Source organism: Solanum verrucosum, unplaced genomic scaffold, assembly GCF_900185275.1.
Source record: "Solanum verrucosum unplaced genomic scaffold, falcon-dt-bn FXZP01000189.1, whole genome shotgun sequence".
Taxonomy (NCBI): Eukaryota; Viridiplantae; Streptophyta; class Magnoliopsida; order Solanales; family Solanaceae; genus Solanum; species Solanum verrucosum.
The window spans coordinates 2023627-2050935 of NW_026020814.1; the positions used below are offsets into that span (position 1 = coordinate 2023627).

Consider the following 27309-nt stretch of genomic DNA (forward strand, 5'->3'; position numbering starts at 1 on the left):
AGGAAGAATACTTCGAGTGTTGGTAGCCTCAATGAATTGCTCTTGAATTCATTAATCTGTTTTAAAGTATCATACATTAAACTTTAACTTACCCTTGAGTTGGCTTGATTGGTTTGATTTGCTCATGAATTTAGGTGTGTTCTTTGATTACTTACCTTCATATTAGGTATGATAATGACATAATTGACTTGACTTTTGACTACTAATTGTCATATACGATTATTAAGTATAATGAACAAAAAATGATTGTTTTTTCATTGATTCTTTTTCTAAGTTACGTGATTTTACTATGTGACTGAATTTGAATTGTTTCATTATAACTATTTTATATTAAAAAATATTGTTTTGTTAGTATATTAGCATTATTACTGTGACTATTTTGTTTATATGAACTTTTGTTCCAAGACATTTATTGAGTACCCAATATTCAGTATATCATCATTTTTATGGTATGTTAAGTAGAAAATGTCACATCGCTTATGAAAAACTTGTTATTCAAACAGACTATTGGTGAGCTACATTTTTGCTTGTGAAACTTCATACTCTCTTTTTTGCTTTATTAGATTTTTGAGTTGCGCCTCAAATTAGTTATTCTTTTCGTAGAGACTTCCTAGATAAATAGTGTCGTTGGTATTACGTAAGTCATTATTTGCCTTATAGGTAGATTGCTATGTTTAGCTGCTAGACAAATATTCACATTATTTATTTAGAAAATACAAAATAATTAAATAGGACATAACAAATAATCGAAAAAACAACACATAACATTTAGAAACAAGAAACAATTGCAACAACGTAATCAAATAATGTAATAACTGATAGTAATAAAAATCGTATGACAATAAAATACAAAAACACTACTATTGCTATTACTATTGATATGAATGGAGAAATATGTGTGGTGCACCAAACTATCATCAAACATATCCCGCAAGAGAAAGTAGACTTTGTTAACCCCAAACACGTTATAAAATATAGCTTTCAAATGTCCAAATTTAAGGTTTTGGCTGAACGGTAGACTTTGTTACCTAAATGATTAAGGAATTGTTTGTTAGATGGTTTGAAGGTGACTCATGTATTAAATTTTGCTTTATAATATTATATTGGCGAAATGGTCTGCTGGATCCTTATACTTGTATCAGTTTGTATTCTGAACCCTTCTACTTACACAATTGTCATCTGGACCCTTAAATTCAATAAAACACAATTTAACAAATCCATTTGATCATTGACCAAGCTTATGTGTCTTTAAGATGGCTGAGTTGGCAAAAGTGTGTGACTTCACGCATCTTAAGGCGAGTGAACAACTTTTTTAAGTTGAAAAAATATTAAAATTATAAAAGAAATACTTTTTAAAAAAAACAATTAATTAAAAAGCTATTTCTTCTTCCAAGCTTAATTGTTTTCCAATCTCCATCGCCGTCTGAGTAGTAACCTCAAAGGGCCAGCAGCCATGGCAAGAATAAAGGTTCATGAGTTGAGGAACAAGTCGAAGACAGACCTTTTGGCTCAGTTGAAGGATCTGAAGGCGGAGCTTGCTCTTCTCCATGTTGCAAAGGTCACCAGTGGTGCTCCTAACAAGCTATCCAAAATCAAGGTGGTAAGGTTGTCAATTGCACAAGTTTTGACTGTCATCTCACGGAAGCAAAAGTCAGCTCTTAGAGAAGTTTACAAGAACAAGAAGTACTTGCCTCTTACGAAAAGTTTGGCTAGATCTGGTTGTGCGGTGGCCAGATCTAATTGTGCGGTGGCTTAGGTTGCTGTTACTGTGGAGGTTGAAGGAGGAAAGAAAAATAGTGATGGTATGTGACGGAGATGAAGACGGGTGAGGGAGAAAGTTGCACAAGTGAGATTCTTGATGAAATCTTGAGAGTCTCCATTGATGTTGGAGTTTTTGGGGGTAAAAATTTGCAGAGGCAAGAGGTTTGCTTCAGTCCATGTATGGAGGTGTAACGAGCAAGTTCGTCCATTTATCCACAATTCTCGAATTCTTGGTGTTTACAACAACAAAGGCCGTATTTTTGCTTTTACTCTTACATGTAAGCTCAATACAGTAAAAGGGAATAAACCCAGCAAGGAAAAGAGACCAATTTCAGTTCTAGGTTCTGATGGTGTGGCGCCACCAGTTGTTGAATTGGAAGAAGGGTCTGTAGGAAATGGTGGAAGGAAGGTGGAGGAGACGAAGAATGGTGTTGTTGGTTTTGGGATTGTGAAGAAATTGCCTAGAAAAGTTTTGGGGATTTTGTCCAATTTGCCTGTCTATTGCTGAGATGTTTGCTATTGCTGCCTTACTGGCCTCAGGAACTTTCATTGACCAAGGCAAGGCTCCAGATTACTACTTAAAGGAGAAAATATATGTGATTCGCCGGCAAAAATGGTGACGCCGGTGATGGCTTTTTTTTGGTAGTGAAATAGTGAAAATAGGGAGAATTATAAATGTCAATAATAAATTAAAATGTTATTATTTTATATTTTATTAAATAATTTTGGTTAATATTTTTTTTTAAATAGTTATGAAATAATTATGATGTGCCATTAATATATGTGACGTGGATATGACATGTCAATTATATAAAGGAGAGTGAGCTACACACATGGTTGGAGAGACTTAAAAGTCTTATTTTATTTGAGTTTAAGGGTCCATATGACAAATGTGTAAGTAGAAGGGTTCAGAATACAAAGTGATACAAGTATAAGGGTCTACCAGACCATTTCGCCTATTATATTTAGTAGCTAGTTAGGAGATACATTATTCATATATAAAATCAATATTATGTTTCAGCAAAAATTTAGAGATCCACATAACTAATGTATATACTTTCTCCGTTCCTTTTTATATGTCATCCTTTTAGATTTCACTTGCATTAAGAAATTGAGTAAGTTTATAATTCTACACTTAATTACTGTTTTTTTGAAGTCAATTTTTCAATACTAAATGATAAATATTCTATATTTAAAAATTGAAATGCATTTGGATGACTATCTAAATTTTTGAGTTTGTTTTTTGAGTCAAAATTTTTCAGTACGAATTGATCCAAAATTTGATATTTTTTTTAATAAATTTTCCTTCTCAATTTTCCTATATATTTTGTGTATTTTTTTTTTATAAATTCTTAAAGCAAACATGACAACATCACAAAATATTCAAATTCTATTACTTCAAATTGATCTAAATATTTCAGTTGAATCCGATGTTATTGATAATGAAATTAAACTAGAAATTTCTGATCTTAATATAGTTGCAAATATGACTACCGACGTCTTCCTTGATAAAATTTGTTGAAGCTTCAACTTTCAAGATTATTTTTAATTTTTTTTCCATCTTTTATTTTTAATTTGTTTGTTGAGATTTCTTTTTCAAAATCAGATTTTATAGAGTAGTGCAATGGTGAGAGTAATTAATCAATGTACGAAGTAATTACAATGATCATTAATTACTTATTGGTTTTCTTAGGTTAGTTAAATATCTATTTTCAAAACTTATTAACTATCAAGGATATAATATGAAGAATATTGTAATTTATGTATTGATTTTATGAAATGACTAATATTATGAACCAACTATTTATAGTAAGTATGACATATATTGTAATTAACTAATATATATATATATAAAGAGAATCCTAGGCCCGCCTACGTGGCGCCACCACAAACAAGGATTCCCTTTTAATTTATTTATTTCCAAAATTAGTCTTCCCCTTTCATGAAATGTTGCGACTTTTATATATGAAAAGTTGCGACTTTTATGAAAGGTTGTAACATTTATGAAAGGTTGTGACCTTTTCGAAGAGTTGTGACTTTTCCAAAGAATTGTGACATTTCCGGTAAGACACAATAATCATTTGTTCACACTACCATTTGTTGTCTATAAATAGATGGGTTTCCTCTCATTTTAAAACAACGAAAATTCTGAACTTCGTCTACACAATTAAATATTTGTGTATTTTGCTCCTGTTGAGTGGCTCACTGACACTATTATTTTTGTATCATTACACTGGTGAATAAAATCGTTTCATCCTGAGAGGATCTATTTCTTTAAAGGGATAATGCATAAGTACCCCCTAGACTATGACCGAAATCCTAGAGACACACCTAAACTTAACTAGGGTCCAATTACCCCCCTAAACTAATTTAAAATGGAATAAGTACACCACAGACGCTAATATGACATAGAGAGTGTGCACACTCTCTTGAAGGCAAGTGGTGAGTGCACAAATTGGGCACTTGTCATTTTTTTATTGGTAACTTTATAATTAGGTAGTACACATATTTATTGACAATAAAACTTATATATATTTAATTATTTTTATTTCTTTCTTCGTAAAATATTTATTTTAATTTCTTTTCACTTTAAACTTTTTTCTAATTAATTTATTATCTTTTCACTTTTAATTATTTTTTAAAAAATATGTGTATTTTAAAAAAAATAAAAAATTAAAAGTATCCTTTAATTTTAACGTTTTAATTTTTTTATGTTTTATTTGATTTTCTTCACTTATTTTGATATCCGTTCAAAAATAACTTATTTTAAATATAAGACATTTAAAATCAAATTAAAACGAAAGACAAAGAAAATAAAATCAATAGAAAAATAAAAGAGAAAAAACAATGAATGTAGGTAAAAAGAAGAAGTTTTGATACAAGGTAAAAAAAATGTGTATTAATTAATTTAAATACAAGATTAAAAAAATAAGATTATTTTTTAAAAAAATTGAAAATTTTATTTAAAAAAAAAAAAGAATTAAGAAAAAAATATGATTTAAAAAAAAGAATTAAGAAAAAAATATGATTTTTTTAAAAAAAAGAATTTTTCATTAAAAAAATAAAATTTACACACGTGGCGGGCGAGTGTGTACAAACACAACCAACTTGGGTGGTTGAAGGTGCCACATCAGCACAAAAGGTGCACAAAAATACGAAAAAAATGAGTTCAGGGGTAATAAGATCTTAGTTAAGTTTATGTGTGTCTCTGGGATTTCGGTCATAGTCTAGGAGGTACTTATGCCTTATCCTTTCTTTAAACCTCGGGTACTAGAGGGGAATGATTTCCTTAAGGAGACACTGTGCATTTAGTGGGCTCGATTTTTCCTTTCTGTGTCATTCTATTGTTACAGATCCTAGTATGTCTTTTTACTATCATTAATTTATGCTTATGATATTAATTGTTGTTTTTGAGTACATGTTTAAACTTTGTTGTTTATGTTTCGGTAAAATTATTGTTATAAGTATTTGTTAGTACAGACTCTATGTAAATCCAACTATTGCAGATTCACAATTAACTTTTTGCAGAATACATTTATTTACAACATTCTCCAAAGAATTTTTTTCTTCTCTAAGAGATCAAGCCTAAAATTTATATGATTTTTTGTTGTTGTCGTAATAATGTTAATATTAACAGGAGTAAAAAAATAAAATAGAAAGTCAAATGATAGAATTAAAACTAGCAATTAATTACAATTATATAATACACAATAAAATTTGGAATTTGGTAGGTTGCATTTTAATTTTAAAACACATAATGACTACATATTACTTATTGGTATATCATATGATTATGGAACCTTTGCTCTTGATAAACACGTTAGTTATATATTTAATATTTTGAAAGTAATTGATAGTGTTATACTAACGAACGTTGCAAAGAAGAAAATTGAGAAAAATATTTATTTGACTCTCTAATTAAAGATAATATGTAACCATGCATATAGATGATAACAATAAACTAAACATCATAAAATTTCAAAAGCAAATTAATGAATTTGTAAAATGAAATTATGTAAACTAGATGAAAATAGTGTTATAATATGTAATTTTGCCTTTTCTTTTAATAAAACAAATGGTAAACTACAATTGAATAACTTCTATACTCATAATTTTTTTTTTTATATAAAAATAATATAACATCAAAATACAAGAAAAGTTCTATTCTAATAAATTTTAAAGAAGAATGTTCTACCTTCGTGAAGCCCGGATCCATTAACTAGTTGTAAAAGGAAAAAAACACAAGACGACAAATTGGCATTTGGGGACTCCGGATAAAGAGAAGGCATGTGTCTTCCCTCTTCTCCTGGCCATTTATGCACACTATGTATAAATCAAAAATCTAAAAGAAACTCAATTTTCAAAAGAACTTGTTAAAAATACTACATGGCTACTGTACCCAACACCTTCTGTCTCCCCCTCACCCCCTTCCCTATACAACGCCGGCGCAACCACCGGCTGCTACTCCACCGTTCCAATGGACCTCCTCAGTTCTCCATCTCAACATCACAACTATTTCGTCCACAATTTGTTAATTGCCGGAAACTGAAGCGGTCCGTCATATCTTCGGCTTATATTACAGGCCCTGCTTTTGATGCTTTTGTTTCAGAAAACGACCCTAAATTTGAAGAATCAGATGATAGTTTAGTCGCGGTTCAGCCAATTGAAGTTATCCGTTGGGGCTTTATATGGAAACTTGTTTCTCGGCACAAGTTGAAGCTCCTTGCTTCTGTTTTCTCTCTTGTCATCTGCACTACTTGTTCTCTTTCCCTGCCTTTACTTTCCGGTATGCATTTTTTTATTTTGTTTTGAGAAATATATGATATACTCTACAACTCCATAAATGCCCTTTTACTTGTCACGTTTCACTTGAGTCAATTTGACTAATGTTTGGATCTAAATTAGCGTAGATTAATTTGATATTTAATTTAAAATTTAAATGTTCAAACTATTAGTTGCAATTCTCTCATTTTAATACGATGAATGTTGGCCAAAGTTTTTGACTTTGATAAAGTAAAATGTGACATGTAAAAGTGTAAGGTACTGATATAATGTGAATGATATTGTAGTAAAACTCTACCTCGAAGTTAAAAACTTGATTAGCTTTTAATGAGTGGCAGTTGAATAAAACTAGAATAGTATCAGATGTTGTGTAACGTCTCAAATTGGAAAGAATGTCATATAAGTTGAAAAAGGAGTACTCCTATTTATTTTTTTTACTTCTTATTAGAAATAGCATTGATTTTCAGTAATTAGGAGGAAATAAAATGCTAACATTCTCATTTTTCTGAAATGAATTGTAATTCGTAATAGATATTTCAGGTTTTAAGGCAGTGAGATGGTGACACAAATCACATTTTTTTCATGTCAAATTTCAATATTCAGTCTATAAAAAGATATATTTCCACCAACTGTAAGATAGTGGAAATGTTTACTTTTTCTACTTGTTAGCATTGGCATTCAATTGAATCCCCTTCGATAAAAACCTATATTGCTTAGATAAAGCAAAACTTTTTTTGTATATTTATACATTAGTGAATCCCCTTAACAAGTGGTAAATGTCACATTCTAGCATTTTTTTTTTAATCCCCTTGTTAAAAATTCTGAGCCACCATTGCTTGTGAGTGGTAAAAGATAGTTAATGAATAACTGTGATAGTTAACATCTTGCCTTATTTCTAAAGCAATTAGCGTTAGAGAATTCTAGATCTGTGTATACAATTTTTATCAGACATCTCATGAGTGAGGGTGTGGGATACTATTATATCAATATGCAAAAAACAATTTCTATTGAATATGGTTCATCCAAGACCAGTTGTCCATATGTGGAGTAGCTTAAGATTATGTTAAGCACCTCTAGCTCAGCATTTTAAGATGATGGATATTTCTCTCTTAAACATGCTGATGCTAGAGATAATACGAACATATGGAGAAGTTTTAAGTATGTTTAGTTCGCTTTAATTTTTAGAATGACAAGGTTGAGTACGAAAGAGTTGCGTATTCATTATTTGGTTTGGCAACGGGGTGGTCAATACTACAGGGCAGTTGCATATGCAAACCATATAACTATTCCAGCCAAAATTTGAACCGAATACCTGGGAGTGCATTATTTTATTGCAGGAAACGTGCAAGTTTTGGATGTCGCATGTTAAAGTTGTTTGACCTATCAGAGACAATTTCGGATCTGAGTTGCCAATTTCCTTTCTGTCTGCTTATTTTGGTTGAAATGCTGGGTGTGTTACTTACATTATGCAGAAAATCAAGTAGATGTAAATCTGTCAGCCCCTTTCACCCCCTTGGAGCAGAGAAAATAAAAGTGACAAGTCAATTTTATTAGTAGTTCAAGATGGTATCACCCATATTATGCAAGATTGTAGGTGAAATTTCAGCACAAGTGAAAAGACACTTTGATAGAGTGGTGGCACTAGGCCAAATTTCTTGAAATACTAGTTAAAATTATGATACCGGTACAATTGCATATGGAACCACATAAATGAGAGTAAATATACTCCCTTCATTCCAAAATAAATGGTTTATTGGGGGTGTGATACACTCCAAAAGAAAGTTAATTAAAGAGTAATTTGTCAATATTACCCTTTTGTTTCTTCCCAAACTTTTCGTAAAACTAGAGAGTTGAAAATCCCATGAAAGAGAAATTTTGGAAAAAATTAATTAATACATCTTTGGACTTTGAAAAATTCATTTATTTTAAAACATGGAAAAAGTGCTATAATTTCATTTATTTTGAATCTGGAGGGAGTATAACTTATGTTTAATAAATAGAAAATTTATGCTGTGTAGGCCTTACAATTGCTTGAGCTTATCATTGCAGGAAGATTTTTTGAGGTACTTATTGGAACAAGAACAGATCCTCTGTTGGAACTGCTCAGTAAAGTGGGACTTCTATATACACTGGAGCCAATTTTTACAATTATCTATGTGGCGAACATAACTTCCATTTGGGAGAAGGTTATGTCCAGCTTAAGGGCTCAAATTTTTCGGAGAGTACTGATTCAAAAGGTGAACGCTAAAATCAGATTAGGTAGCTGTCCAAATTTTAACTTGATGTATGTTGATGTGTTATAAAATGATAGTTAATAAGTGACATCTTGAATTTGGACGGCTAAGGTCATTAATTATCAACATTTGAACCCAAAGATGCTTTTGTAACTTTTGTGACTGGGGCAATTTTGAATTGGTATCATACTAGTCTCATGGATTTAAGGCATCACATCTTTTAATTACTTTATTTCTCATGATTCCTTGGTAACTGTAGCATTCTTCTAACCTTGTTAATATCACTGCCTATAACCTTTTTGTAATTGGAAAGATCAATCAACTGATTTACAAAATAGATATTTTACCCCCCCAAAAAGACATATGTTACTTTTTCACTTCAACTGCTTTGGAAATGTTTGCCAAGATTTATTGTAGCATGGAGAAGATCAATCAACTGATATATGAAATAGTTATTGCCGTACAGGAACATATATATTTCCTTTTGGCTTCAACTGCTTTGGAAATGTTTTCCAAGATTTACTCTTGCAAGCTCATTCAGCTCATTCTTGTAACACTTTTGCCTTTCTTTCTCTTTGCAGATTGAGTTTTTTGACCGTTACAAGGTATGATACTTCATTTATTGTGCCATCTATTCCATTATACAAGGTCGTACCTGCCCATGCGTGCTTGTATGAATTCCAAATAGATTTTACCTTTATTTGTACTAAGGTCTAAGGATGTGCCGTTTAAAATTGCTTGCTTTTTAGGTCCCTTCATTTTGGCCTTGGTCTAAATGCTTGCAGCTTTTGAGAGAACTACCTTTCTCTCACATGCTGCTGTGCAATTTCCCTATTTTGTTTCAAAGGAAGACTCTTCTACTATTAAGGAAGCAAAGTGCCTTGTTGATCTGGAAAATTTCTTACACCTGTGGTTGTAATGGTTTTAATTTATTCTCTGTTTGAGTGTTCAATATGTACTTCTTTCTGTATTTTTCATTTCAAATATAGACAAATACTTCCAGTTGCTGAATAACCTTCTTCAGAGACGAGAAACAAGGAAAAAGCATAGGAAGACTTCATGATTCTGTACAATCTTTTTTCCAAAGAACCAGAAGTTTTCATGTTGTTAGTATACTGCATCTAGAAGGTTTTGTCTTGGAATTTTGTTTGCTTAAAGCTTCTAAAAAATGTCTCATGGAATCTACCTGATGTAAGTATGAGTTATAACTTCTGAGGCAGCCTTTGAGCACTGTGGTTTTGCAACTTTTGATTGATTTTTTCAGTTATAAGAGAGATCATATAACTCTGAGCGGATGATATTCTGACCTGTGTGGATGCTGTTGGGGAGGGTGGAGTACGCAGTGTATACTTGGTCTTACTCTTTCGTAGACGTTCCAAGTTTGGCTGTCTACTTAAGACTCATATATTTGGCATTTTTGTTTAATGCTCTTCCTATGCCTACCTATTATTCATTTAGTTTTCTATTTGCAGGTTGGTGAATTAACAGCTCTATTAACATCTGATCTGGGTTCTCTCAAAAATATTGTCAGTGAGAATACTTCACGGGATCGTGGTTTTAGGGCACTATCAGAGGCAAGCTACTCTCACTAAACAAAAGTGAGCTTTATATTTATTTGGAATCAGCTCTCTTTCTCTTTGATTGCAAAGTGAGTCCAATCACCAATGTTGGATCATTAGAACAATTCCAGTGTTCTTTTTCTTGGGTAAAATTTCCTGATGTTCCGTTCCCGAAATTTTTTGTTCTTAAGATCCCTTTTTTAGACACTACTCTTTTCTGATTTATCTTGGAAATGTACACGGTGAGGCCTCAATTGCATATTTCTTGACTCCAAATTTTTAGCTACCGGCTTTCCCTTGATGACACTCAAATGCATTGTCCATTAATTTTATTTCTCCTTCCTCCCGTCCACTTTCTGCTTTTTCTTTGTGAGTACCTTGCATCATGATCTTTCACATAACTGGATTCTCTTTTTCATGCAGGTGGTGGGAACATTATCCTTATTGTTTGCTCTATCTCCCCAACTTGCACCAATTCTGGGCTTGCTCATCCTCGCAGTGTCTATTTTAGTCGGTAAATATTTTATTTTTGATATTACTGGTTTTTCTGTGCACTCTAACAAATTATAGATATTGGTAATACCTTTTGTTGAATTCTCAGTTTCTCAGTACGCACTTGATAGTTGTAATCATAATAAAACACTAATATAATATTCAGCTTGACTTATATAATTTAATTAATATAACTTATAAATTCTACTATTGTCACATCCTAGACCCCACTTGTGGGATCACACTGGGTATGTTGTTGTTGTACAATTGTCATATTAGCTTGATTGTATTGACCATATGTGGCGATTAATTATATTGCTCAAGACCATATAATCTTGGTATACGCAAAAGAAAAATAAATACCATATCAAATATGGGTTATTGATATGATAGCAAAAGCCAGTAATGAGTAGAAATGAAAATGCAGAAAGTAGATAATTTGTGGGTTTTAGACTCTTAGTGCCCGTTTGGATTAGCTTATTTTTAGATGCTTTTGACTTTTAATTTTAAGCACTTTTTAGTGTTGGAGGTGTTTGGAAAGGTTAAAAAGTGCTTTTAAGCACTCACTTTTAGGCCAAAAATGTTTTAAAATAAGTCAAAAGCCAAAAGTAGGGTATCCTCTACTCATGACTTTTAGCTTTTGACTTATAAGTTACTTTTTAAAAACCCATCCAAACAGGCACTTAGTAATGACTGGTATTGTGTTTGAGTTGTATGTATGCCTTTCTAATGTTTAAGAACTTATTAGCTCTGTTCAAGAGGTCAACTGTAAATGTCTTCCAAGCTCATGGACTGGTCCAAGCATCAATAGCTGATTCTGTGACTGAATCATTTTCTGCCATTCGCACTGTAAGTTCGTTGATCTATAGCCCATTCAGATTTTACCTCAACTTCTGTAACTTTACTAAATTTCAGATTTTCCTGTGATGCCCTTATGCTTCTTTGATGGTAATGAATACGACTGCACTGACCTCTTCTGCAGGTGAGGTCATTTAGTGGGGAGAAGCGTCAGATGTCAGTATTTGCTCGCCAGGTAACATAGAGGCTACTTGATTTCTTAGATTTAGTAAGGACTAGAATTTCCATACTTGCTGTTCTAGAGATGCTAGAGTGTATTTGTGACAGGTACTTGAGTTTGAGAGTAGTAGCATAAAGATTGGAACCTTCAAATCCTTCCATGAGTCAGTGACGAGAGTGGCAATTTATATCTCCTTGATGGCTTTATATTGCCTTGGTGGAAGCAAAGTAAAGGCAGTAAGTACTTTAAGCAAAGTGATGGATATTTATATCTTACCTACAAAAAAACAAAAGATGGATATTTATTCTTCAAGTGTTTTTCCATCTTAAGATGTAATTTTTTTTCAATTTTTGATTATTACATATGGCAGCACTTTTTTTAAAATCCACTGGTAAATTTATATCTGGACTCTCTTCCTCTAAGGATTTGACTTTATTTGTCTATAAACTGATCATTCAAATTATACCATATGCAGGGTGAATTATCAGTGGGAATTATGGCTTCATTTATCGGATATACATTTACATTAACTTTCGCAGTGAGTTCACTTTTTTTTTTGATGTTGCTCACTTTTTTCCCCATTTTTATCTTCCATCATCTACTTAACATATTAAGCATTATAGGTTCAAGGCCTCGTAAATACCTTTGGAGACCTTCGTGCAGCTCTTGCAGCAACTGAGAGAATTAACTCAGTTTTATCCGATGCTGAAATTGATGAAGCGCTTGCATGTTCTTTAGAGAAAGACATGAAGCAAAAGAAGGTCCATGATGAGACTTTAGAATTATACTTGGTGAATGATTCTGATGAGAAGAAGCAATCTACCAAAACAAGATACATGTCTACACTAAAATTTGGTAGCAGTGTGCGAAACCTGGCGGAGACTGGTGATATCTGTCTTGAAGGTATATACTTCTGCCATATCTGATATTTTGTGCTGCTTGTAAAATTATCTATCTATCAGTCTATATCTATTTATCTATATTACCTTAAAAACATGAACTCACTAACCACTAACTTGAATGCTAAATTACTATAATACCCCCAACTAAAAACACCCCTAAACTTAAATGCTGAATTATTAATATCCAACTAAAGCACCCAATTTAGTACATCTTCTATATATATATATATATTATTTTAAAAGAAGACACGTTTTCACATCAAAGAGATGAGGCTTTTCCGAAAGGTATGTGACCTTTTCAAAGAGTTGTGGCTTTTTTGAAGGGTTGTGACTTTTTTGAAAGATTGTAAGTTTACTGATAAGGCACAATAAGGACCTGTTCATACTGCCCTTTTTTGGCTATAAATAGAGGAGTTCTCTCATTTTTAAACATCATATTATACTTAAAAGTTATAAATATGTCTGCAAATTTTCTTAATGTTCGACCCTTTGTCTAATTTAGTTATTTGAAATACCACTTTAGTATGATATTATTTTTGCACTAATATTTTTTCCTTTTTTATTTACTTCTTCCCTTCTTTATTTGCTTTAGATATTCACCTTCATAACTCATATTTAATTACATATTCAATTGTTGCTCTTAATATCCATAACTCTTATGTTTTTTATATTCATAACCTCCAAATATTTAATTCAAAGCTTTAGGATTTCTTTTGGTATTCCTTCACTTTTAGCTATATAAATTTATCTTTTTTGTTTCATGAGGCCCCTACCTAAGGTAATTACTTTTCATTCTATAGTTAAAGTAGTGAAACACTTATAGTATTATTATACTATTTTCATGATGTAGTTTGACTCGATGAAGAAACTCTTAAATTTTGATGGGTTAACGTTGAGGGTGTCGACAAGAACTCGAAAAATTATGTATTGATTCCATATTTCTTTTCCCATCTATAGTATATATTGTTATGAATTAAGTCTTAAGAACAATGTGTATATTGTATATTTTTCTCTATTAGACTTCTTTAATTTAATTCTTTTATAAAATTTGTATTTTTATTTGGGCTAAAAAATTTAGTTGAAATTCTTGAATTTTTAAAGTATTTATATTATTCAGCATGGGATACAGAGAACTATATATATTATTAAAAGTGGGAAGCTCCAAAGTGCAAAGTTGGATTATCATATTACGCCTACACTAAATTAAATATCTATTTAATTAATATTAAATAGTATTATTTTAATTATTTTTGGATTGTAAGTTATTTATTAGCAAGACAATCAAATGATCATTAATTAAATTGTATAATGAATAAGCCAAAAAGAAGTAAACTAACGTGTGCACCTTCTCCTTGACATTAGATTTACGTGATGCAACTTCCTAGCACTAATTGAGAACTAAGTGTTTCTAATGTGCACATATCCTCCTTTGTAACGGTGAAGAAGATAAAAGGAGAAATATAATGTCTTGCTCCAAATTGATTTAGCCACAGTTATTGATATTTAATAGCAACAACCATGAAATGAGCTATAAATATATGTTTGAAACCGTGTATGAGAGGAGAGTAAGAGACCCATGTATTGTTGGGATTATGAAAGAAGAGCAAGAGTCATGTTTTGTTCGAATAGTTATATAAGGAAACTTTTTAGTGTTGTAACTTGAGGAAGTCGTGGTTCACAAAGGGATATGAGGATGAGGATTAAAGGATGATCACTACAAGATGCTGTCAGGTTCTATTTGCATATATATATATATATATATGTATCACACATCTATTATGCTCTGTTTGCATATTCTGTAAAAATATATATTTATTCTTCTACGCTTGGTCAATTTGTGTTGAAGCTACTTTTACATGCATTTACCATTAAATATGTAGCAGAAAATTCATTTATAGATCCCATTCTTTTAATTAAATTCACCTATTTTTCTTGTCATGAATGTTAATATATGAACAATATTAAATTTAACTTTTGTAAAAAATAATAATATTAACTTTTAGGATGACTAAACATTTAATTAGGACTGAATATGATTTTAACACTCTCATCACAAATTAAAGAGGTATGCATTATTAGTTCCAATGACTTTCACATTGCGAAGCAGATGATGAATAATTTTGTTCGTATTTTATAACTCAACACAATTTTTTTGTTAAATATAATTATATTAATTGCCTTGTCTATTATGATTGATATAATTATAGATTATTGATGAATTAATTGAATATACTATTGTTTTTTTTTTTTTGAAACTTGGTAACTTTGTATTATAACACAATAGGGCAGTACTAAACCTTATATACAGATGAACTCCAAAAACTCCACTATTCTAAATCTAAATTGAATCTAAAACATCAATTATAGAGACAGTTTCATTTGAATATAATTGATTGCACCAAAAACATAACAACAAAATGCAGTTGAGTTTAACTTTCTGCATACTATTCTCTACGCTCTCAAAACACCTAGAATTTCTCTCTTTCCAGGTTGCCCACCAGATTGAAGCAGGGATAATTCTCCATCTCGTTCTGTCTTTAGCTAGCACTCCAACCTCCTCCCAACTTTTTAGGGCTTCAGTAATTCTCCTAGGCATAGCCCAGGATATGCCTTTGAGACTCAAGAATACCCTCCATAATTGTTGAGTAAATTTGCAGTGTAGAAAAAGATGGTTAACAGTTTTTGATGTTTCTCCACAAAGAAAACACCTAGAATATACTATTGTTGTTCAAAGGAGACTTCTTTACTGAATAGGAATAACAAATTGTTGCTGAAATTTTAGGGAGCATTTCAACTCCTATACTCAAGTGCATATATTAGTTGATATCTAACATAATATTTTGTCGTGTAGTCTCTGTTTCACCCTTCAAAGAAAATTAAACGAACCCCAAGTTTATCTAACAAACTTAATTCAAAGACACATAGTAGAAATAATTGATCAATTTCTTTATTTTGGTATTGACATATATTCTCTTAAGTGATATAGCTTTTAATTAAAGTATCTTTTTGATATTTTAACTAAAATTAGAGATCAATGTGCAATGCATGTTCCCAGAAACTAGTACTGGAAAAAGTGGATATAGTATTTATATTGAAAAGTAACAGGGTATAGGAAACAAGTTTGATTAATTGATTTAGTTTCTTTAGAAGGGTAAATATATAAGGTAGATCTTTCTATAACTTTTTTATCAAGGAGATTTTCTGGTTTCTTTTCAGTAAAAGGTCTTGCTTAGGAGAAACAGATCATATTCTTGTCTGTTCATCTATGGTTTCAGAAATCTGGGACTCTTCCATTTTCTGAAAAAGACAGTGGGAAAAAGTAATGGAAAATGCACCATAAGTTAATTAATAAAATGTTTTTCATATTTCGCATGCAGATGTGGATTTCTCGTATCCAGTGAGGCCTGATGTGGAAATCCTTCGTGGTCTTAATTTAACCCTAAAATGTGGAACTGTTACAGCTCTGGTGGGACCAAGTGGTGCAGGGAAAAGTACAGTGGTACAGCTATTGGCACGTTTCTATGAGGTCTACTTTCGATTATCTATTTGAATATTACTGAAAACAAGCTTTTATGGTCCTCCTAGGAAGGTCTAAAGGTAAATTTATCAGCTAATAACCTGACCTTGCAGCCAACTCGAGGTCGCATAACTGTTGCAGGAGAAGATTTGCGAACATTTGATAAGAGCGAGTGGGCGCGGGTTGTCTCTCTAGTTAATCAAGTATGTATTGATCTTTTCTCTCCAACACTCACTGTTGAATCAGTGAGACACTATTCTCATGCTCATTCTCTTCACCGAAGATTTGACTTGAAATCAAATTCTGGATGGTGTCAGTGATTGTCCTGGGCATTGCAATCACTTAATATTTGTTTCTGACATGCATAAAATCTCGCTTGTAGGAACCTGTTCTTTTCTCTGTATCGGTTGGAGAAAATATTGCGTATGCTCTCCCTGATGAATATGTATCCAAGGATGACGTGGTAAAGGCAGCCAAGGCCGCCAATGCGCACGAGTTCATAATTTCAATGCCACAGGTTTGTCATTTCTGATAGGCTGCTTCTTCATTCCTCTATTTCATAGTTATTCTTATATCTGCTAATTATCTCTCAAGAAATTGACAGGGTTATGACACATTGGTTGGTGAGCGTGGTGGTTTATTGAGTGGTGGACAGAGGCAGGTAGTAAATTGCTGTGCTGGTTATGCATGCACTTATCATAGCTTTTCATTTTCTTTCCTCTTCACGAGTTTGCAGAGTTATATTGATTATTTGATTATACCATCTTTCCATTTTCAGCGAATTGCTATTGCAAGGGCTCTACTGAAGAATGCCCCTATTTTGATTCTTGATGAGGTAATCTTTGACCTCCTTTGCTTCATCTGTGTGTCCATTGACTTTCACCATGTATGCTCTGCAGTACAGTTCTGTGGGTGGCCTTAGTATCTTCTTTTTCTTTGTAAATTCTGGTTTAAGCCTGAATTACATGGGCAGATTTAAACTTTCTATTTTTGTAGCATCGAAATCATATTTCCCAATCTGCTCTAGTAGGACCATGGTCATTATTTACATCATAGAATTTCACTCATCCAGCTCAAGTCAGAACAGTATAAGTATGAATGACAAATTCCTAGGTATTAGATGATATTGTGATCAGGGGTGGACCTACTGCATTAGCTGCATTCGTTTGAACCCAATAGCTTGACCATGTATATGTATTAGAAAATCCACCAAATGGATCAGAAATGTAGAAATTATTTATGGGGCAGCTTAACTGAAAAGAGGAAAGTGGCACTGGTAGGATGGGACAATATTTGTGTGCCAAAGAAATATGGGGGTTCAACATCTGAGTAGTAAATGACTAAATGCTGGAATGTGGCTTCTGTGTGCAAATATTGTGTCAATTGACCTCAAAGAAGGATGTGCTATGGATTAAATGGGATGTACTCTTTATGTGAAGGCTCAACCTGATATATGGACACATAGTCCTCCATTGGACTGTAGTTGGTATTGGAAGATGTGGGGTGCTATGAAACTCAAGGCCGGGGGGGGGGGGGGGTGTAAAGTGATGAGTCGACTTACCTGTAGGTTAGTTGAATAGGCAGAGTAGGAGATGGTGGAGGTTAATACCATCATGTATGGTGGTCAGTTTGGAAGGAAAGGAATGGTAGATGCTTCAAAAATAGATCCAATTCCATACACAAGGTCAAATGGAATTGTATAGGATCTCTACTTTTTTGGTGTAAACAGTTGTGTACAGTAGATACAGATCAGATTGTAGATTTGTTAGGAAGTTTGTAATTGATGCTTTTTGGTGGTGGCCAACATGCCCTTAATGCTGAAGAATACAATCTTACCAATTTTTTTTTAAAAAAATTCATAAATGACTGAAAGGTAAATGGAGACAAGAGATTCTATATTGGTTCGGATCACCGATGTGGTGCCTAGTCCAAAACCCTTGGGTTACAAGGGTTTCCTTTAGAGCTTTGTATGAACTTGATTGTACAGATAGTGTTGGTTTCTCTTGATTTGAACAGTTCCAGATTTCTTCTGGGCTACAGCCTCTACTTGAATAACTCACACTAATCTCTCTTTTTCTTTTAATGCTCACTAGTAAATTCTAATGAATACATTGTTTCCTGCAAGATAAAAGGATGAATAGTGATTCTTGTTCAAAGGAAGTTGCAAACTTGCTCCTTCGATCTTGATCTGCTTTTATAGGTGCTGCCTTGTGACCATTGTTGAAGAAAATCTCGTTGTCTTGATTGATGTCGGAACTGATTCTGCATGATTGCTGAAATCAAATTTTCCTAATTTGATTTTAGATTGCTGACTTGTAAAGATTTGCTCTTAAGGATAACCCAATGGAAGTTTCTCCTTCAACCAGGGATATGATCATAATCCTTGATTGAAATTATACATCTGTATCAGATACGTTTGTATGTATTGATTTCCTTTCCTTGTTCAGCCGAGTACCACACCGGGAATTATTCTTTCTCTATTCTCGATCTGCCTTGATCTTCATGGGTCTTCTTTCCTTGTGCTGTGCCAAGTAACAATTTTCCTTGAGTGTCAACCTTCTGTGACTGCTTCTCTTTCCTTATATAGCTGAGTAACAATCTTTCCTGCTGCTTTTTTCTTCCTCCTACATAGTAGATGTGAGAAATATTGGAAAAGAATATTATTGAATTGTGTATCTACATAATTACACAAAGACTCTATTTATAGACACTACGACACAATCCTTTACCAAGTAGGAAACTGTATACTATTCTTATTCCTATTTTTATTCTAAGTAGGATTATGTATACCTATTCCTATTCTAACACTCCCTCTCAAGCTGGTGCATACAAGTCATATGTATCTAGCTTGTTACAAATGTAATTAATACAAGGACCGGTGAGGGGCTTGGTGAGATATCTGCAAGTTGATCACTCGACTTCACAAAATTGACAGTCAATCTCAATGTGCTTAGTCTTCTTATGAAATATTGGATTTGATGCATAATTTCAGTCAATATCAATGTGTTTGGTCTTCTCATGAAATATTGGATTTGATGCATAATGTTGATAAAACACAAAGTGATAAATTCCTTAAATACAATGTTGAACTTTCCAAGCATAGCTTAAGAAGATTGTTTAGAGTTCAGACTATAGAGTGACTTACACAATCGACATACAAGGCTGCTAGACTCCCCTGAGCAACAAAACCAGGTGGTTGCTCCATATAGACTTCTTCCTCGTGATCACCGTGGATAAAAACATTCTTAATGTCCAACTGATTAAATGGCTAATGAAAAACGACAATCATAGAAAAAAGAAAAAAAAGATGGACATATGCTATTTTAGCCATGGGAGAGAAAGTATCATTGCAATCTAGCCCACCCAAATATTTGAGTATACCTCCTTTTTTTTTTGAAAAATTAATCTGAAACAAAAAGTACTCGAAATTTGATATAAAACATATAAATCGTCTCGAAATCAAGGGATGAGTAGATCATAAACAAGAAAGTCACCGTAAATCTGATTAGAACATGCTCATGCCCTGGATTATTAGATTTGATGGCTAAAAGTGGTCACAATTTGAGAAATAAAATTATATAGGTAGGGTCGGAATGATGGCATGACTCTACTGAGAAAGAGAATTATATGGGTAGGGTTGAAATGATGGCACGACTCTATTGAGAAAAAGAAATATATGGGTAGGGTTGGAATGATGGCACAACCCTACTGAAAAGAAATATATGGGTAGGGTGGCATGACCCTACAGAAAAACAGAAATTATATAGGTAGGGTCGTATTGACGACACGACCCTATTGAAAAAGAGAAATTATATGGGCAAGGATCGGAATGATGTTACGACCCTACACAAATAAGAAAATAGTAAAAGATGGCACGGTGCTACAAAAACTGGATATGAAAAAGTAATCACCGGAAAGACGGCAAGAGTGCTACAACAATCGTATATAAGAAAGTAATCACCGGAAAGATGGCATGGTGCTTCACAAATCGGATATGAGAAAGTAGTCACCGAAAAGATAGCACGGTGCTACACAAATATGATATGAGAAATTAGTCACTGAAAAGATGCGCGGTGCTACGCAAATTGGATATGAGAAAATAGTAATCGGAAAGATACACGATGACCCAACTTTTGCTAACATAATTGTTGGCCAGATAGACGGCTATGGATATATAATAGGTGCCTGCGGGTAGCAAAAGCTCTTTGATTCTCTGCCAAGATTATAGAGGCTCTAGTACCATGTGAGAAATATTGGGAAAAAATATTATTGAATTGTGTATCTACATTATTACACAGAGACTCTATTTATAATCACTACAATACAATCCTTTACCAAGTAGGAAACTATATATTATTCTTATTCCTATTCCTATTTCTATTCTAAGTAGGATGGTATATACCTATTCCTATTCTACAACAGGCTTACGGGATTAGTTTGTCGTCATTATATAACATATAGAGGCAAAAAATCTCCCTCTTTTTTTTATGATGACAAAAACGAGTTAAGAGGCAGATAACTTCCCTGATTGGATATTATCCCATTACTGTATGCCATGGTTCACTAGCTGACTCAGAATTCTTTTGCTCCATTCTCCCCCTTTGACATTATCAAAAAGATAAAAGAGCAAAGACAGAACAATATGTTCAGAGATAGGAACAATAACTAAACATAAAAGCAGACATAGTTGGGTAGCATGCAGAGCACATAGTTGCAGGGGGATCAAACATCCCCTGTTACAAAGCAAAAACAAATTGTTTTAAGAGGGACAAATGTTCCCAAGAACTGATAGTCTGAAGAGAGGACACCAAAAAAAGGGTGGATCAAAAACACTTGGAAAAGAAGTACTTGAGGGTGTTGATAATCCTCCCAGTGAAGGAATTATTGGATCTTTCAACGTTCCAGGAAAGGTTGGAGTATGAAGTCTGAATGGTCACAGCAAGCTCAGTCTGAGATGAGCTGGCTCCATGGTTAAGGGAGTCAACTCGGTTGATCAGTTTGTTGGTCTTAATCCCTTCCTGCTGATGAATGCTATCCATAGAAATCCGTAGCTTTCCCACATTAGTACCTGTGTCCTTTGGCAGCTGAAGGATCTTGTCCATTTTCTCCTGCGTGTGCTGCATTCCATTAATCTCAGCCACTTCTTTCAGTAAATCTGTGGCAGAGTCTGTAGTAATCTTGCTGGCCCAAGGTTGTTTGACCTTCATCTTGACAGGGCCTTTCTTCGACCATTTTCCATCACTCAAAATGTATCCCATGCTAGCAAAAGTTCGGATGTCATAGGTTACAGAGACTTCAAGAGGCTTGTAGTAAAAGAGATCAATGTACAAGCCAATCAGAATGCGGGAGATGATCAATCCATAGGGGAGAATTGCATGAGTATCAGATTCAGCGGCACTTTCAATCATATAGGTCCGAAACCATTCACCCCAGTTTATCTTGTACTTCTTCAGTAGGCAGTAAAGAACAAAAACATCCCTGTCGGTGATATTGCTCAGGGATCCCTTCCTGGGGAGCAGAGTAGTTGCTATAATATGAGCCAAGATATGATTCTCAAAACAGATGGTGGAAGGACCAAAATCAGATAGGTCTGACTCGGATTCAGCCACAAAGATTTTGGCTTCATCTAGAGTTACTTCAAAGTCATCAAGCCAACACCCAGTCATGAAAGGAATGTCACCAGAGAACTTGGTTTTAAAGACTTTTTCGAACAGAGAATCATTCAGAATAATTCGTTTTCCCAAGACGAGGGTTTCTAGTTCACCACTGTCCTTAGAAACCCTAAGGTTTGCATAAAACATACGAACAGGTTCCTCATAAACTACTAAACCACAATGCTGAAAGAAGAGAGATAAGTTCTGGGCTTTGAAATAAGCACTTACTGCGCAATGAGAATCCTCCAATTGTTCCAAATTTATCACCCTTCCGGTGACGATTGGGCGATTGTTGAAGGCCAAGAACTTGTCTTTCTGTTTTGCACTCCAGAAAAGACGCATGTCTGCCACAGTGAAATCATTGGCTTCTCCCCGCCGTAACTTTTTGTTAGACTTACCTTTGTCTTTTGAAGGAGCATATTTCTTTTTAGGAGGGGGTTTGGAAGGAAGGGTTTTGGATTCAGAATTGGAGGAGTCTGAAACAGGAGACGTGAATTCGGCTTCAGAGAGGTTATGGAGTCTTTTACTTGAACATCTGGTGGAGGAAGCCATGGAAGATCTTTTTCTTAGAGAGGAAGAGTGAATTGTGGAGAAATTTAATGAGAGGAGGAAGTATGAAAAGAGAGAGTGGAGGGAGATGGAGGGTTTAATGTGAAAGATGTGAGCGGAAGTGGCGCTTTGGTAAAGGAATAGAGTATGGGGAAAAGGAAAGGGAATAAAAGAAATCAAGTAATGATGGTAAAAATCTTTTTGCAAAATATGGTTTTAAATGCAGTAACTTTAAGCATTAAAGAGAGCGGAGAGAATTATGATTTTAAAAGGGCAACTCCAAGACATTCACGGAGAAAACAAAATCGATCTTCCAAAAGAGGTTTTCCGAAAATGTCAGCCAATTGATTTTCAGAATCAATAAATTCTAACTCGAAATTTTCATTTTCAACATGATCTCTAATAAAATGTTGCTTAATATCTATATGCTTTGTTCTAGAATGATGCACAATATATTTGAAAAGATTAATAGCACTAGTATTACCACATAAAATAGGTACCAATTCATAAGATAATTTGTAGTCATGTAATTGATGCATTATCCATAACAGTCGAGTATCACACCTCCCTACAAGTACTCTAAGTCAGTGGGTGATAGAGCCACTGAAGTTTGTTTTTTGCTATGCCAGAGATTAGAGCTTCGCCCAGAATTTTGACAGGTGCCACTTGTGTTTTTACTATCATTTTTTATCACCTGCAAAATAAGCACTTGAATATCCAATTAAATAAAAATTTGTTGAGTGAGGACATCATAATCCGTAATCTTGGGTCCCAATGAGATATCGAATGATTCTCTTTACTGCAGTGAGATGAGATTCTTTTGGAGTTGATTCAAATTTAGCACATTTGCAGACACTAAACATGATGTTTGGTCGGTTGGCAGTCAAATATTGTAGTGATTCGATCATTCCTTGATATGTTTTCTCATTGACATTTTTACCTGGCGAATCTTCTTTGAGGCAAGTTGAGGGGTTCATAGGAGTCCCAAAAGCTTTACCTTTTCTCGTCCCGAATTTTTCGATTAGCTCCTTTGTGTACTTGGTTTGACTAATGAAAGTAACCTTTGTCGACTGTTTGATTTGTAGTCCCAAGAAGAAAGTAAGTTCTCCCATAAAACTTATCTCGAATTCTCCTTTCAGGAGGCTGGCAAAATTCTCACAGAGACTGGCGTTAAAACTTCCAAAAATAATGTCATCGACATAAATTTAAACAGTAAGGATGCTAGATTCTGATTTTTGTATGAAAAGAGTCGCATCAATTTTGCCTCGTTGGAAATAATTTTCAAGTAAAAGGTGCTTAATCTCTCATACCAAGCCTTAGGGGTTTGTTTGAGACCATAGATGGTTCTAGTTAATTTGAAAACGTAATCTGGACAAGAGAAACTTTCAAAGCCAGTAGGTTGCTTAACAAAGACTTCTTCCTTTACAAGTCCATTTGACACAACACTTTTACATCCTTTCGTAATCAATACCTTCTTGTTGTGAGTAACCTTGAGCGACTAACCTTGCTTTGTTTCTAATGACTTTGCCTCCTCATCTAGCTTGTTTCGGAAGACCCATTTGGTTCCTATCACAGAGACTTTTGGTCGTTTCATTAATGTCCATACCTGATTTCTTTCGAATTAATCGAGTTCTTCCTGCATCGCCTTCATCCAGAACTCATCATCTTGTGCTTAATCAATTTGTTTTGGTTCCAGTTGTGTATGAGTGCCGTGGATGCTTGTTTTTTCATGGAAGCTCTAGTTTGCATTTTTGCATTTGGGTTCCAAGAATGAGGTCGTTTGGATAGCTTGCATATGCTTCCACTTTCATGAGATTGAGCGTTTAGGCAGTTCAGATGGATCAGTTGACTTTTCGTCTCAGATAATCGCTTTTTTGGATCGGGCTATTGCTTTGTTTCTTCAGAGAGGATTTTTCAACAACATGTTCTGCATCAGCACATTCATTTCTTGAATTCTGAACGCTAAGGTTAGAATCATCAAATACAACATGTACAGATTCTTCAACACAGAGAGTTCTTTTATTGAAATCTCTGAAAGATCTACTGGAGGGAGAGTATCCTAGAAAAATAACTTCATCACTACGAGGATCAAATTTTCCCAGATTATTCTTGCCGTTATTGTATACGAAACACCTAAATTTGAAAGAGTGGAGGTAGCTGATGTTAGGATATTTCCGTATGTGTTGATTTTCTTTCCTTGTTCAGCCAAGTACCACATTGAGCATTATTCTTCCTCTGTTCTGGGATCTGCCTTGATCTTCATGGGTCTTCTTTCCTTGTGTTGTGCCAAGTAACAATCTTCCTTGATTGCTTCTCTTTCCTTGTGTAGTTGAGTGGAAATCTTCCTTGATTGTCAACCTTCCATGACTGCTTCTCTTTCCTTGCATTGTTGAGTTACAATCTTTCTTGGTTCTTTTTTCTTCCTCCTGCATAGTAGGTTTATGGGATTAGTTTGTCATCATTAAAACATATAGAGGCTAACACAACTATGCCCGGAATGGATCAAAAAGAAAAGATGGATACAGTTTAATAAGGAAGTGATGGCAGCAGTGTGGGGTGCTATGATATACCACATTGACGAGCAAGGAAGTGGAAGTTATTTAGAGTTGAAAATGTAAATACCAGCTTTGTAGTATCAAAGATAAAGACAGAAGTCATTGAAAGGATAGACTTCTTACAGGGATCTAGAAAGGCTCATAGATGTAGACTTTTTATCCAAAGATTATGTACTTAGTTTTCTGGTTTTGTTGGAGCACTTAATCATATTTTACCCTTCCTAGAAAGTGGATATGAATTCTAGGTGCTCTTTCAGTGTGATGTTGTTGCTTGTTATGGTAGTATTTCACAATTATTCCCCCCACCCCCTACCCCTCAAAAGAAATTGAACTCAATAGATCAAATGGGTTGTGGTAAAATTCCGAACTCGAATGCATAAAGCTCAACTTCTGGATCCACCTTTAATTGTAATACTAAATATATTTGATGAATATGGCCTTGCTTTCTGTATTTTCTGCAGGCCACTAGTGCTTTAGACACTATAAGTGAGCGTCTAGTTCAAGAAGCCCTGGACCATCTGATGAAGGGACGAACAACTTTGGTTATTGCTCACAGATTGAGCACAGTTCAGAATGCAGATCAAATTGCTTTGTGTTCTGATGGGAAGATTGCGGAGTTGGGAACACACTTAGAGTTGTTGGAAAGGAAGGGTCAATATGCTTCTCTGGTTGATACTCAGAGGCTCGCATTTGAATAATGTATAGCACTTTGCTTTGCTAGTTTATCAGAACAATTTCAGAGGCAAAACATGTTTGAGTTGTGGTAATTTAAGTTTGTTTTCTTGCTTTAATGGTTAACTGTGTTCAAGTACGCGTGAATGTTCCGACCCTTATTTCCTTGATGCAGCATGATACTGTGCACTGAAGGAGCAATTATTACGGTTCGAGTGTTGAAAGTCTTGTGGATGTATGGATGGATATAGCAGGAAGTAAAACAGAGGGACAAGTCCTCCCTTTTTCTTTTGGAACACAGCAAAGTATACAAAGTTTACATACTATAAACAGCTGATGTAAAAATTGGTACAATTGCAGTATATTGTAAATCTTGTATCAATGGACATTCACGTCCAGGTTCCCATGAATTCTACACTTTCTGTATTACAAAATCCATTATTGAATGTTCTTTAACATCAACTATGCAATTTATTGGCCTTCCTTTTTATATCAATGTTTGAGAGCTATAACTATTGCTTGGCAAAGTCTCTAGGTACTGGAAAATGAGATTGTAGCATTCATCTTTGCAAGACATTCTGTTGGAAGGCTAAGGAATGTATTCATAAACAAGTCGTCAATAGGTTCAACTGTTGCCACCCCAATAAGTCTGCATCCTCCTTCTTCATTTAGCCTCTCCCCTCTTCCTCCTCTAATTTTTCCCTTCGATTCGTCTGATGTTAATAACGTATCCACAAGCAGTGGTGGCGCTCTGTAGATGGTTCCAACTGAAAACCAGAACTTGGCCTTGAACTCCAGATTAACCTGTAAAAGGTATAAGCTTGAAATTTAATCTCTCTTTTTTCTCATCTTCTTGATGAATTCATTATATGTTTCTGTTAAGGACAATAATATAAGGGATAAGGAATGTACCTTGCCAGTTTCTTGGTTGACATATCCCCTAAGGAGCTCAGGTTCAACGTCAATTTTCAGAAAAGGGGGCAATGGCAATCCCAAGAACTTAGCAGTTGCAGATGTTAATGGAGGAATGTACAACTTTTCCAAGTCGAAATCAATTGAAATTTCATCGCTCGACTCAATTCTTTTTCCAGTTCCAGTACCTGTACCCCCTTGTGCATTATACACAAAATCTGGGTATCTGGATATACCAAGTTTGCAATCTTCATAAGTCTTGAAGTCCACATTGTATGTAGCAGTTCTTGGAATTGGTGTTTCAGTAACAACACCAGTAGACTGTGGCTGTTCCTGACAACTTATGGTGCTGATTCTTGATTTTAAATGAAGTGAGGAATATGAAGATACTTGTCTTGGTTTGATTTTGGGAAATTGGTAGGAGAATTGAGGAGTTGATGAGTAAATTTGAAACCCCATTTTGCTAATGTTATGCTTTGAAGAGAAAATGGAGAGAGAATTTTACTTTAGTCGGAAAGTTTAAAAGTTTGAAGATATTTTGCCTTTTATGTGAACCTCAAGTTGGAGACGACAAGGCCAATTAGTGTCCATGAGTTAGGGACCTTATCATCACAAGGTGGACAAAGTGGTGGGGTCCTTGTGCATAATTGCAACCATGCATTTTAGGGATATTAATATTAAAAATCGGATATTTGTTTCTTA

The 27309-nt window shown here is 34.1% G+C and overlaps 3 protein-coding genes across 5 annotated transcripts; 2 read left to right on the top strand and 1 right to left on the bottom strand.

Moving 5' to 3' along the window:
• The first annotated feature begins 1414 nt into the window (after positions 1 to 1414).
• LOC125813313 (60S ribosomal protein L35-like) lies at positions 1415 to 1756 on the top strand. The gene has a single exon (XM_049492807.1). The coding sequence runs from the start codon at positions 1454 to 1456 to the stop codon at positions 1754 to 1756; it is 303 nt and encodes a 100-aa protein (XP_049348764.1). The 5' UTR covers positions 1415 to 1453.
• A 4287-nt stretch (positions 1757 to 6043) lies between these two features.
• On the top strand, positions 6044 to 26152 carry LOC125813213 (ABC transporter B family member 28). 3 transcript variants are annotated; one of them, XM_049492690.1, is made up of 17 exons: positions 6044 to 6547; positions 8593 to 8780; positions 9359 to 9382; positions 10250 to 10351; positions 10760 to 10850; positions 11577 to 11677; positions 11811 to 11861; positions 11954 to 12082; positions 12322 to 12384; positions 12470 to 12749; positions 16126 to 16247; positions 16334 to 16468; positions 16648 to 16782; positions 16870 to 16926; positions 17044 to 17100; positions 25485 to 25722; positions 25871 to 26152. In XM_049492690.1, the coding sequence occupies exons 1-16, from the start codon at positions 6148 to 6150 to the stop codon at positions 25719 to 25721; spliced, it is 2172 nt and encodes a 723-aa protein (XP_049348647.1). In that variant the 5' UTR covers positions 6044 to 6147; the 3' UTR covers position 25722; positions 25871 to 26152. The 3 variants fall into 3 exon arrangements, with proteins under 3 accessions (XP_049348647.1, XP_049348649.1, XP_049348648.1); XM_049492692.1 differs by having other exon boundaries at positions 16379 to 16468; XM_049492691.1 differs by having other exon boundaries at positions 6046 to 6547; positions 16126 to 16274; positions 16379 to 16468.
• LOC125813244 (uncharacterized) lies at positions 26058 to 27097 on the bottom strand. The gene is made up of 2 exons (XM_049492734.1): positions 26608 to 27097; positions 26058 to 26499 (listed from the first exon to the last, which is right to left on the bottom strand). Exons 1-2 carry the CDS (start codon positions 27064 to 27066, stop codon positions 26227 to 26229), a joined length of 732 nt encoding a protein of 243 aa, XP_049348691.1. The 5' UTR covers positions 27067 to 27097; the 3' UTR covers positions 26058 to 26226.
• Between the last annotated feature and the right edge of the window lie 212 nt (positions 27098 to 27309).

Coding starts and splice junctions, on each gene's coding strand:
- LOC125813313 (XM_049492807.1), top strand. CDS start 1,454: ATGGCAAGAATAAAGGTTCATGAGTTGAGGAACAAGTCGAAGACAGAC.
- LOC125813213 (XM_049492690.1), top strand. CDS start 6,148: ATGGCTACTGTACCCAACACCTTCTGTCTCCCCCTCACCCCCTTCCCT. Junction 6,548..8,592: donor TTCCCTGCCTTTACTTTCCG/GTATGCATTTTT, acceptor TTATCATTGCAG/GAAGATTTTTTGAGGTACTT. Junction 16,927..17,043: donor TGAGTGGTGGACAGAGGCAG/GTAGTAAATTGC, acceptor TTCCATTTTCAG/CGAATTGCTATTGCAAGGGC.
- LOC125813244 (XM_049492734.1), bottom strand. CDS start 27,066: ATGGGGTTTCAAATTTACTCATCAACTCCTCAATTCTCCTACCAATTT. Junction 26,500..26,607: donor TCAACCAAGAAACTGGCAAG/GTACATTCCTTA, acceptor TACCTTTTACAG/GTTAATCTGGAGTTCAAGGC.